General features: G+C 51.7%; 5 protein-coding genes across 5 annotated transcripts; 3 read left to right on the top strand and 2 right to left on the bottom strand.

The window, feature by feature from the left end:
• Positions 1-703: 703 nt before the first annotated feature.
• POX_d05526 (putative oxidoreductase) lies at positions 704-1,878 on the top strand (the record flags this gene model as incomplete). The annotated part of the gene is made up of 5 exons (XM_050114369.1): positions 704-772; positions 838-848; positions 939-996; positions 1,053-1,286; positions 1,384-1,878. 5 exons carry the CDS (start codon positions 704-706, stop codon positions 1,876-1,878), a joined length of 867 nt encoding a protein of 288 aa, XP_049969320.1.
• A 2,578-nt stretch (positions 1,879-4,456) lies between these two features.
• On the top strand, positions 4,457-5,038 carry POX_d05525 (uncharacterized protein; the record flags this gene model as incomplete). Its single annotated transcript, XM_050114368.1, has 1 exon — positions 4,457-5,038. The coding sequence occupies one exon, from the start codon at positions 4,457-4,459 to the stop codon at positions 5,036-5,038; it is 582 nt and encodes a 193-aa protein (XP_049969319.1).
• A 65-nt stretch (positions 5,039-5,103) lies between these two features.
• Positions 5,104-5,868, bottom strand: POX_d05524 (uncharacterized protein; the record flags this gene model as incomplete). Its single annotated transcript, XM_050114367.1, has 1 exon — positions 5,104-5,868. The coding sequence occupies one exon, from the start codon at positions 5,866-5,868 to the stop codon at positions 5,104-5,106; it is 765 nt and encodes a 254-aa protein (XP_049969318.1).
• Positions 5,869-5,938: 70 nt separating this feature from the next.
• POX_d05523 (uncharacterized protein) lies at positions 5,939-6,540 on the bottom strand (the record flags this gene model as incomplete). The annotated part of the gene is made up of 3 exons (XM_050114366.1): positions 5,939-6,127; positions 6,187-6,236; positions 6,507-6,540. The coding sequence occupies 3 exons, from the start codon at positions 6,538-6,540 to the stop codon at positions 5,939-5,941; spliced, it is 273 nt and encodes a 90-aa protein (XP_049969317.1).
• A 2,405-nt stretch (positions 6,541-8,945) lies between these two features.
• POX_d05522 (uncharacterized protein) lies at positions 8,946-11,612 on the top strand (the record flags this gene model as incomplete). The annotated part of the gene is made up of 5 exons (XM_050114365.1): positions 8,946-9,031; positions 9,116-9,663; positions 9,773-10,206; positions 10,302-11,068; positions 11,153-11,612. The coding sequence occupies 5 exons, from the start codon at positions 8,946-8,948 to the stop codon at positions 11,610-11,612; spliced, it is 2,295 nt and encodes a 764-aa protein (XP_049969316.1).
• Positions 11,613-11,809: the final 197 nt, after the last annotated feature.

The following is an 11,809-nucleotide window of genomic DNA, read 5'->3' as shown; positions in this document are numbered from 1 at the left end:
GCCACCAGCTCGGAAATGTCCAAGTGACAGCGGCGACCCTCTCAGACATGCTGCAAAGGATGACAACCTTTTAAAAGTTTCTGTTCTGAGCTCGTGCATTTTTTAAGTCAGCCACTGCTTCGTTGCAAATCTGCTTCTACATGAGAGATCCGTGGGACAAAGGGTCGACTTTGAGTAGCTGTAAACGTGTGTTTCAACTAACAAATCAGAGCCGCAGCGGAGAGCATCATTATTTCCATATGTTTTTATCGTGGACGAAAAAATTAAAAAAAAAAAAGCAGCCCCACGCGAAGTATATAAGGTTAATTTTCAGCAACTGGGAGACGAACCAGGGAAGATGCACGCCCATACCAAGCCTTTTGGATCGACTTGCAGGGGTATGATGAGAGACGAAAAGAGCATCTGGATTCGTCCTCTGGAGAACAAGAAAATGGATTTTTGTCGCGGGTAACGGTTCGTGCGAATTGCGCTGTCATGTTTATTTCTAAATTCCTCCTTGTGGTCGAACCTGTTGATGGTAAGACACCGTCGGCTAGACAGGTCGGATCGAGATGACGTGGACACCAATCGACCAAAATAACGATAACGCGAGTGTCCTCTTCTAGTTGATCTCACTGACCCCCGTCTCCCCCCGCCTTGTGGCCGATAAGCATCTCCTGCGAGGAACATGCCCCGCCAACACTTTTCCAACACCCTACGAACGATGGCTACAACTGTGAATTCGACCCTCAGACTCGCCAGTGGCTATGAGATTCCTCGTCTGGGATTTGGTGTAAGTCAATCATGAAGTCGTCGTCAGTACTAAATTCAGAGAGAAGGCTCATACGATACTTCCAGGTCTACAAGACGTAAGGTCTTATCCTGCAAGCATCTTGTTCATTTCTTTGGGTCACTCCATATCGTCCGACGCTCACATTATATGGTTCTCAATTGTGTAGTCCGCCCGAAGAAACCGAGCGATGCTGCCGGGAGGCTCTAGAAGCTGGCTATCGCCATGTGAGTTGCTGTAACCCCATGTCCCTTGCGACGGCCACCTTCTAATATCCACGTAGATCGATTCGGCCGCGGCTTACAAGAACGAGGCGGGATGTGGCAGCGCCATCCATGCCTCGGGGATTCCCCGCGATCAAATCTTCTTCACCTCCAAGGTCATCAATATCAGCTATGATGAAGCTCGGGCCACGGTCGACACGAGTCTTGCTCTGACAAAACTCGAGTACATCGACCTCATGCTTCTCCACAAGCCCATGGGTGGCTCTGAGAACCGAAAGGGAGCTTGGAAAGCGGTACGTGAAATAAAATAAAAAAACCCCCAAATCCATTTGGATGTCCCCAGATCTAGTCCCTCACCTGGAGGCAAGTTCCGTGGCTAAAGGCATGAAGCTGGTCGAAGCCGTCGAAGCCGGTAAAGTGCGGTCCATCGGTGTCAGTAATTATGGTGTGCACCATCTTGAGGAACTCCAGCAGCATATCCGCGAGCTGGAGGCGGAACGCGGCGGAAAAGGCAGAGGAGGTATCCTCAGCGTCAATCAAGTCGAGCTTCATCCCTGGCTGGCTCGCAAAGATATTGTGGAGTGGTGCACCTCCAAAGGTGTTGCCCTGCAGGCGTACTCGCCCATTGTGCGAGGTGCCCGGTTTGAAGAGCCATCGCTGCAGAGGCTTGCCAAAAAGTATAACAAGACCCCGGCTCAGATTCTCATTCGTTGGAGTCTGGACAAGGGCTTCATCCCGCTGCCTAAGAGTGTGACACCGGAACGGATCGTGGCCAATGCCGACGTCTTCGATTTCAAGTTGTCTCCTGAAGAGCTCCGGGACTTGGAGACCGAGGAATATAGCCCGTGTGCCTGGGATCCTACGGTGAGGAAGCTTGACGAATGACGGAAGCTTGGCGACTTGGACGACACTTCTAGAATCAGCCTTCCAATGAATTCTTTGCCCCCTTCCCTCACTCGCGCTTGAGTGATGGTTCGGGTTATTTTCCTGTGCATTTTCCTTGATATATACAAGGGTTTACAAATTGACCTACCGTAATAAACCTGTTGCGTTGCAACTGCAATTGGGCATGCATGTGAGTAGCATAGAACAAAAGTTGTCTCGTCCGACCGAATCTATCTTGTATCTGTCTAACCCCCAGGGCTAATCTTCCAGAATAAACGCCACTCGATAGCAATGGTTGTAGACAAGCAGATTTCACTGTTCACATCTGAAAGTTCTTCAAATGCTTCATAGGGAAATGCAAAGGTACTTTTGGCTTCTGGTGAGGTCTCCGATTATTTCCGTTACCTGCAGATACCTTTTTCAACACGTTTGCTAGAAGCTCTGCTTTTAATTCAGCCGTTCTTTTTCATTTTGAAGATCCACCATAGAAAATCAGTAGAAAATTGATTGAAGAGGAGGAGGAATGGGTGAAAATGGGGAAACATGACTGTCACAAAATGATACGAGTAACCTCACCGACTCTGGGCAAGTACCTAAGGTCCCTTTAAGGGGGCGGGGGGCAGCGATGAATGGACCTCGGCGATAGAATCGGGACTCCGAAAGCAAAGATAGGAGATATCAGAAGAACTTGCAGCTGGCCTAGAGCCCCCTGCACAGACCGACAGCGTATGTACCTTTTACCTCTACTACTTAACGATTTCCCCGAAACGATACATCCACTACATCAAGATGGAATCTCTCTAATTTACCTCCCCCCCCCCCAAAATGGAAAAAATAGAGGGGAATATTTAGTCAAAGTGCTGATTTTGCCCAGAACTACAGTAGAACAAGAGCAGATCTTCTATCCTCAGATTTGGCTTCCAAATGTCCCCATGCAGAGCTACAGCAATTCCTCGGTATCTTCCAGCCAACTAAAAGGTGGATACAGCCATCCACGGTCTAGACCATGGCTTGTACACCGGTTTGAACCCAACCCTTCCAATACCACCTAGAAATATGGACTTGTCTCCCGGAATTGATACTGAAAACCCGTTTCAGACTGGGGGATCTGCATGCTTACCGGCAGTCTCGCTCGTTCCTCATGGCCGGGGGCGTCTGACGTTTGTTCGCGCATATCCATTTTACCCTAACATTTCCTTACATGCGCGGGTTCATGTTCATGCTCTCTCGCTTTGCAGATGCATGAAGGGGGTTGCAAGGCTGAAAAGTTCAATTTTTTTTTTGTTCTTGCTTTTTGTTTTTGGTGTTTGCGGATGATTTTACAACTCACGCAAGTACTGGGTAGTCAAGCCAGTAGTAGCAAGTAGTAGAGTAATACTACTACTGGAAGTAGTTCAGTACCTGTTGAGTAGCTTCGTACGAAATCAGTACTTCTTGGTCGGCAACCTTACAACACGGGGAGATCATATGACCCTTTTGTTCAAGTACCATGAATCTGACTTTTGATTTTCACTCTTCTCCTCTTTCCAGCTTCCTCTTCTGACTTTAAAAAAAACACAACAGGTCTATGGCTCTGCTACTCGGTCACCAACACCACTGAACTAGTAGGGATCCCTTGAAAGTAATCGTTGTTCCCGACGCGCTCGACCACATGTAGAAAGCAGGCATTATCATCACCACCCACCGACTCCCTCCTGGTAAGATCATCGTCAGCTGAGAAACATACAATTCAGGCGGCGTGCATGGCAAGATTAGAAATACTAGATTTTTTTTTTTGTTTCTGAGCAGGATTTCCAGTTGCACTGCCTCTCAGAAAGGCAAAAAAAAAGAGAAAAAAAAAAAAAAACAAACCAGGTTGAAATCACTCATCGAGGAACGGCCTCCCCCCGGGGAGAGGGGGGAGGGGGGAAACCGTTCCATCAACGGTGCAAAAAAAAGTCTCGACCTTTTCTCATCTGAAAAAAGGCGGCTTATCTGCAAGTGGCCTGGAATTCTCGAGAATCGGCACCCAAGTACGCACAAGGGCCGATCATGCGAACATGCGTTTCTGACCGTGACCGTGCGCGCGAGCGAGCGGCTTGTTCTTTTTTTTGATTCTTCGCTCTTGATTTGTTTTCTTTGGTGGGCGTTCGCTGGATTGATGAAGCATGATGAGTTTTAGGCGGGAGGGGTCCTTTCAGCTGAGGGTATTATACGACTTTGTCTAGGTACCGGCTACCGTAGACGTTGATTATCACGTACTTTTGGGGACGAGGAAGAGGAGAAGGGGGGTGTTTTCTTTTAACCGAGTGTTGCTGTTGCAAACGGTGCCATCTACCTGCGAGAAGAAGATTGATTTACTCATGGAGAGGGAGAAAGACAGGTTTGGTGCGGAGGACTTTAAACAAGGTGATTACTCTCCCTCCCTCTCTCTCTCTCTCTCCTCCCTCGTTCCTCCTCTTTCCCTCTTGATCGCTTCACCTGCATACAAGACCGTCCATATACGCTACGCAAGCCGACCCGTGACCTGATAAGATGCTGAAAACTGATGACTATTGTCTGGTCTCGGCATCCAGGGTTGGCAGTCTTGGACAACGAGATGGGCAAGGATGACTGGCTCGTTGCCTTTGCACCCATCACCCTGATCTCCACGGGAGGCTTTCTCGCCACGAATTTCTTCCGAAATCGCGAAAGCACCGGCGACATCGACTATCTATTGGACCCCCAATGGGCGCACGATAACGAGATCAAGAAACCGCTACAGAACGCCATCACCCGCGCGGCCCGGCGTCTTGGATTCATCGACGACTGGGTGAACGAAGAACTGGCGTTCTTTGTCCCCGATCAATTTCGGCAACTCCTCTTTGAAAAGGCGGAGGAGCAGAATATTGTTCTCTGGGAGGGTCGATATCTTCGTGTTCTGGCCGTGCCCTTGGAGTGGGCGCTGGAGCGGAAACTCCGTCGCATCCACCACAGCAAACGGCATGCGAAACGGGGATCGGATATTGCTGACGTGCTTGCAATTTTGCATCACCTGAGAAGGCAGAATGGTGGACCGCTGAATCGAGAGTATATCCGAACGCTCAACATATGCTCCTTTGAAACGGCCCCAGACGACGCAACGATGGTCGAAATCGCTACTGCGTATCGGCAGCAATACGATAATGACGTCTTTTTCTGAAATTCGACATCCCTGGACTCGACGCAGACAAGGAGTCACACCGGCCCTCAACATTCTTTCTTTCCTCAGACGGTATAAAAGTGGCCCGTGTCCATGATGATGTTCCTTTGTGCAAAGATGGGATTTTCACCGCCATGCTCAAGCACCAGTCTCCCAGCTGGATCTAAGAAATCAGACGGAAACTCATGCAGAAGCTCGACATCGATCGGAGCCACCACTTTGGCCCAGTCGGGGGCCATCTCGGGCACAAATGACGGCAAGCAATCTTCAAAGGTCTTGCGATAGATATGCTTGTTCTTGTCGCGTCGCATCCCGAGGCTCATGCGCCAGTTGAATGCCAGGGCGAGCTCTTCGGCAATGCACGCCAGGATCGCATATCGAACCGGGTCGCTATCTTGAGGATCGGGGATCCGATGCACTGCCCAATTCTTCCGCGGCTGGTACCAGAAGTACTCCACTTCCGATCCGATCGCATAGAATTCCCGCGCAACCACCGCCTCGTATATCCGGTAAAGCGCACGGAGAGGTGTGTCTCGGGAGCGCCACAGGGGTACGGAACGCATGTTGGTCAGGTCGGCTGCCGCTTTGCGTGCTTGTAGAAGCGGGACGTTATTGAGCATGGTCTTGACGGGGACGGGCGCGGGGAGCGGAAACTGCCATGATGGAAATGGGCACAGCAGACGAAGTAACGCCCAGATCGGATGCTTGTGCCGATGATTGAGCCGTGTGAGGGTGCCGCGCAGTTGAAGTGGTGATTCGATGTTATAGATAAATCGGCGGACGCGCATCCACCAGGTAAGTTGGGGTCGTGGCCGAGGTTGAGGCTTCATGGTACCTGGACATGGACAGGCAGAGAGCGGGCGGCAGAGCGAAACGGAATGGGTGGAGGACTCATGGCGATCAGGTAAAGATCACGACTTTCTGGATGATTGCATGGTGGAAACGCTCCGATTGAGAAATGGGTGTATGATGCTGTTCCTTGCCCGTCGTTCTGCTGGTCTGGATATCGCGGAACTCATACAAATAGCGTGACTGGACTATGAATTTCTTTGGGGGGTTTAGGATCCGGACTCGGTTGGCGATTGGAAGCTTGACCCTCGGGGCAACGCGCTAGTCCCTTTTGGGGGGGCACAGGGTTGGTGCCTTACCGCTAGGGTGGACAACTGGACATGTCGGTCTGCCCGAGACTGAAGCAGCCCTGGATGATTGACCAGTCTCGGCTTGAAGAGAGCGAGAGAGACAAGTTACCACATACAAGCTCGGTTACCGCGGCCAAGTGATTATTATTCCTTCACTGCTGTGATCATCTTTCACTGCACAAGTTGAGGTCACGCTCTTCTTTACGCTAATAATCGCTTCATAGTTGAGAGCACCCTTGTGCTTCAGTTCTTCGATGATCGAAATCACGAGGCCACGGTGACGACTAGGAAAGGTGCTCGTAGTGATGGTAGATTGCCTCTTTTCTCACGAATCATGCCGAGCCATTCCCGATCACCATTCATCAGGGCCTTTGTTTTTTCTTTTCTGTTTTTTTTTTCTTTTGCCTCCTCGGTTCATGACTCGGCTCATCGAGCCGGTGGATCCCACCCCTGCTGGAGCCGAAGATCCAGTGAAGTCCATTCTTGGCCATGCCATAGCTTCCTCCCCTACGTCAGTAAGGAGATGTGATCACGATTGCGGTGAGCTCACTCCCTAGTCCCCTATACTGTGTGTGTGCGAGCCCGGAGTCCTTGCCTCAATCGGCATGTCCTTAAGAGGTGGCCGTTGCACCGGTGGAAATACCAGGTCCAATCCACCCAATCCCTGGTTGTCAAAAGACGGGGTCAAGTCCCGTTCTCCAGAGTGCCCTCTTTGCATGGATGGGACCTGTAGCGAGGCCGATTTTTGTGACCCATAGATTGTGGTCTGCCTCTTCTGGGGGTTATCCTTTGAGATCCTTTCGAGAAGAAAAGCATTGAGAATCATCAGATCTGCTCAAATTTGATCTTCTGGAAGATCGTTTCCGTCTCTTTTCTTTTTTTCCACTCGGGAAAGAGGGACATTAGCCTTTGCTCTTGTTGATCTCAGCCAACCAAGCATTCCACGTGTGGCCGATCGCCATGTCGATCCAGAGAATGTAACGAAAACTCATATGTGAGCCCGTTGATTTGAGGTCCAAGCCGCCCGAGACCCAGTCGTTCTGCAGAGAGGTCGGTGGTGCACAGTACACACGGCCACACAGACAAACACACGCACTCTCCCTCTCTCTCTCTCTCCCGTCCCTTTCCCTTCCCTCGGAAAGAGCAAGAGAGACCGGACCACTATCTAGGAACGAAACCAGGACCGGTAGTTAGAGGGAAACCCATCTGAAAAGTAGTGGCTGTCCAACGACCGAATAGATTCCCGTGGGTACCTGAGCCACAATTCAGCAGGACATAAATGTCCGGTTCCGATGACCCGCAGTGGATTGCGCCTGAGCGGCGGGAGGAAACGAAATGGTCAATTGTGCACGATGGACCTACGGGCGACGAGAGGCGACGGGTGAGACTGCCTGTACTCTATGACCGGTCGGTAGACTCGAAAAGTTGGAAAACCTCCATGGTGCAGCGCAGTTGATTCGTGCAGATGATAAAATGGTCATCTCTCTGGATCCGAGCCCCTGCCGTTGGGCGGATGCTACCGACGTTTCCACAACGAGTCGCATCGCCCTTTTCTGTCCAGGTGACAACATGTTGGTCCCGGATTGGGTGGTAAACTATGGCTGTCTTGTTCGTGAAGATTAAGCAAGCGCGTGCATGGCATGACTACTCCATATGGTCCCTACGCACCGTACACACATGTAGAGGAGAGTGGGAGGCCTTGTCGCAAGAAGGGCACTTTTGTGTGATGTATCTTCGCATGCCAACAGCAAACTGGTTCACAGCATTACATGTTCATAGCATAGTCGTTTAAGTGGGACTGGGGTGGTCTTCAGAGACCCAGAGAAAGGACGCGAGGTATGGGGACGGGCCCCGGCCAAGGACAAGCCATCAAGAATGGGTGCCACTACCGAAGGCGCCCATGACGTGGGGCGCATTGGATATCTAGGGCTAGGGGTCTCAGGAAAATGAAAAAAAAAAAAAAAAAAAAAAAAAAAAGAATAAAACAGAAAAAAAAAGGAAAACAGAGAGGTCTAGAGTTGGAGCCGTGTCTTTTCGGGCTCATCCCTTTGGACTTGTTACTGTCTCGGGGCACAAGGACAGGTGCCTCATGGAGATCAAGGACTCGAGCAGGTTGTTCGGATGGGACTGCTGACGGTTTGAAGTTGGTCTGACGCTGGTCCAAAGAAATTGCAGCGACAGACGAGGAAAGGAACATGAATAGGGAGAAGGAGAGAGAGAAATAGTGGACTGGAGGCATGTCAGACGTCAGTGCCATCTGTGTCAATATCCATGGGACTCTGATGGAGACCCTGGATAGCCAAGCGCACACTAGTCAGAGACAATGGATGGACAGCATGGCCACGAATTGTGCTTACGGAACTTGGCACATGTGCCGTAGTCAATCCTCGTCTCCATAACGGGGAAAACCTCGTGGGGCCAAAAGAACAAAGACCCTTAGCACGTGCTGACTGGATCATGACTGTATGAGCTCGTGAGGTGCTTGCGGCAGGGGAGGAGGGCGTGAGTCCACACGGAGCCGACAATGACATTTGAGTAGTCGTTTGGCCCACGCTTTCGTTTTTCTTTGGTGGTTTGTAAATTGCTGTTCATCTTGCGCTTTTTCACGGAGCGAAATCAAGGCCATAGATCGTAGGTCTAGCTGCATTGTGACCACGCTCACTGGCAACAGCGAATGTTCAACCTTCGGTCCGCCTGTCCTCCAGATTGTCTTTCACAGCGACCTTGTCCAGGTCACAACACAGGCGATGAAATAAAGATTCTCCGCAATGCTCTCCCTTAACATGCTGGTTGGCCTTGCATTTCTGGCCGCAGTGTCTACGGCTGACGATTGGGCCCAACATGTTGATGTCTTGTAAGCAAATGCACCTCCCCATCCCGTTGGGGGCGGTTGGGTGATGTCTCTGAGGTTCATCCAAGCTGACGGATCCTGATCTAGTATGGGAACACAAAACGGTGGAAATGACTTTCCGGGAGCTGCAAGGCCTTTTGGTATGGTCAAGTTGGGACCTGATCTACTTCAGCAGGGTGCCGATGCATACGCTGGCTATCTCCCCGGAGGAGAGTTCTCGGGCTTCAGCTTGATGCATGAGCAGGGGACGGGTGGCGCTCCCAAGTATGGTACAGTCTCTCAGCTGCCCCTGGTAGGCCACATTGAGGATCCCCTGTCCAACATCACCGTGCCTCGCGCAGGAGCCGATACAGGCTCCGTCGGGTACTATCAAGCGCATACGGCAGAGGGCGTGGAGGTTGAGCTGAGTGCTTCTGCTCGAGCCGGTATTTATCGATACTCGTTCCCTCGGGACTCGGACGAGGAGAACCACGTGCTTGTGGATGTCTCCCATGTGCTTCCGTCGTTTCGCGGACAGGGCTTAGGACAGCACTATGAGGGTGGAAACCTGACCGTCTTTGCGGACGGTCATTATGAGGGTCACGGGATATACAACAATGGATGGAACGAGGCTCCCGACTGGACAATCTACTTCTGTGCGTGTCTGCAGCCAATGCGAAAAAGCCAGACCCCCTTAGCCCCCTCCCTATTACTGGGCAGTAGGAGAAAGAGAAGACAGGCTAACATGACCGTCTACCGATATAGGCGGCTACTTCGAGTCCAATGCAACCAGCAACAAGACATTTGTGGCTGCGGGTGCCAGCCCGAGTGTCGAACAACCGGGGGGATTTGTCTCTTCCGACTCGGAGACAGTTCGTATCGGTGCCCTCTTCACCTTTAGCGACGACGAAGTGATATCTCGAGTCGGCATCTCGTGGATTTCCTCCGACCAAGCGTGCCGGAACGTGAATAACGAGATTCCCTCTGGAACCGAGTTTGCCGCCGTTGTCAGCGATGCTGTCGCCGAATGGAATGCCAAAGTCTTGTCGAAGATCCAGACGACCAACACGAATGAGACAAGCCTCAGTTTGCTGTATACATCTCTGTACTTTATGCATCTCATCCCGACAAACCAAACCGGTGAGAATCCCGGATGGCAGTCGGAGGAGCCATATTATCAAGACATTTTCACTTTCTGGGTAAGTTCCATGAGATCCCAGATAACTCCTTGACTCCATCTTCTGGGAGCATTTCCCAGATGAACCACCCCCGTTTGACTCGTTCAATTGTCTAGGACCTCTTCCGTTGTGGAACAGCTTTGATGCAGGTCCTGCAACCGACTGCCTATGAGGAGCAGATTCGATCGCTCGTTGATATTTGGCGAAATGAGGGCTATCTGCCTGATGCACGATCATCCAACTACAACGGCCGCACCCAAGGCGGCTCCAATGCGGACAATGTCCTGGCCGATGCATATGTCAAGGGCGTCCGAGGATCCGTCAACTGGGAGGATGCATACCGAGCCATGGTCAAGGACGCTGAAGTAGCCCCGTCGAATACCCCCGTCGACCACATGGCCACCGACTCGTCCACGCACGAAGGTCGAGGCGCGCTGCCCGACTGGCTTGAATTGGGATACATCACCCCCAAGTTCAGTCGGGCCGTCAGTCGGGCTGTGGAGTATGCGGCCAACGACTTCAGCCTCTATCAAGTAGCAGCGGGACTGGGGAAAGGAGAAGATGCCGAAAAGTATCTCAACCGCTCACGGAATTGGCGCAATCACTGGAACCCGAAGCAATCGTCGCTGGGCTTTGCGGGCTTTGTTGTCCCGCGGAACACCACCGGCTTCATCGCAACGGATCCGCTGGGTGACAGCGGCTACTGGGCAGATCCTTATTACGAGGCCAACTCCTGGGCGTATTCCTGGGCCGACGTGCACGACATGAAGCATCTCGTGGAGCTGATGGGAGGCCCCGAGACGGTCGTCAAGCGGCTCGAGACCATGTTTACCGATGGCGCCAAAGGATCACCAGGCATCATCTTTGATCCCACGAATGAACCGTAAGTGTCCTCCAGGGCGCCGGGGGGGCGATCATCTGAGAGAAGCGGAGAGCAATGTCCACGAGAACTAACGGTGGTCGATAGAATGTTCAACATCCCTTATCTCTACCACTACGTCGGACACTCGGACTTTTCTGTCCGTCAGTCCCGCAGCGTGGCCAAGCGCTTCTATTCCACTGGGCCCACGGGACTCCCCGGTAACAGCGACGGCGGTGCCATGCAGACGTGGCTGTTATGGAACATGATCGGGTTGTATCCCATCACGGGCCAGACCACCTTCCTGATCCATTCGCCGTGGTTTGATTCCATGACCATCGATCTCGGCGACAGCAAGCAACTGATCATCCTTTCCTCCGGTGGTGATGGCAACGGCGATGAGAATATCCACGTGCAGGGGGTCACTGTCAACGGCCAACCGTGGACAAAGAACTGGTTGACGTGGGACGATATCTTTGCCGACGGAGGGGTGCTGGAGTTCCGGCTGGGTCCTACGCCGGTGCAGTGGGCAACTGGCGAGTTGCCTCCGAGTCCCGCGTCCGAGTGAGTCCCGTGATTTCGTCAAGAAACTAGGCCCTGTGTGATCTCCTGCTTCTCCAATTTCCCCGGAGGTCGTCGATTGACCTTGGACTTGGAAAAATGTCATGACTGCAATGATCGTTTCATTTCTTTATCTCTCCCTCTCTCTCGAACTTCGAACTTTTATCGATTAGCATAATTATTCTGTGATTAGAGTAAACAGAC

This window comes from Penicillium oxalicum, chromosome IV (assembly GCF_001723175.1).
Source record: "Penicillium oxalicum strain HP7-1 chromosome IV, whole genome shotgun sequence".
Classification (NCBI taxonomy): domain Eukaryota; kingdom Fungi; phylum Ascomycota; class Eurotiomycetes; order Eurotiales; family Aspergillaceae; genus Penicillium; species Penicillium oxalicum.
The sequence above is the reverse complement of the archived record's forward strand: the minus strand, read 5'-3'. Positions and strand labels throughout refer to the sequence as shown.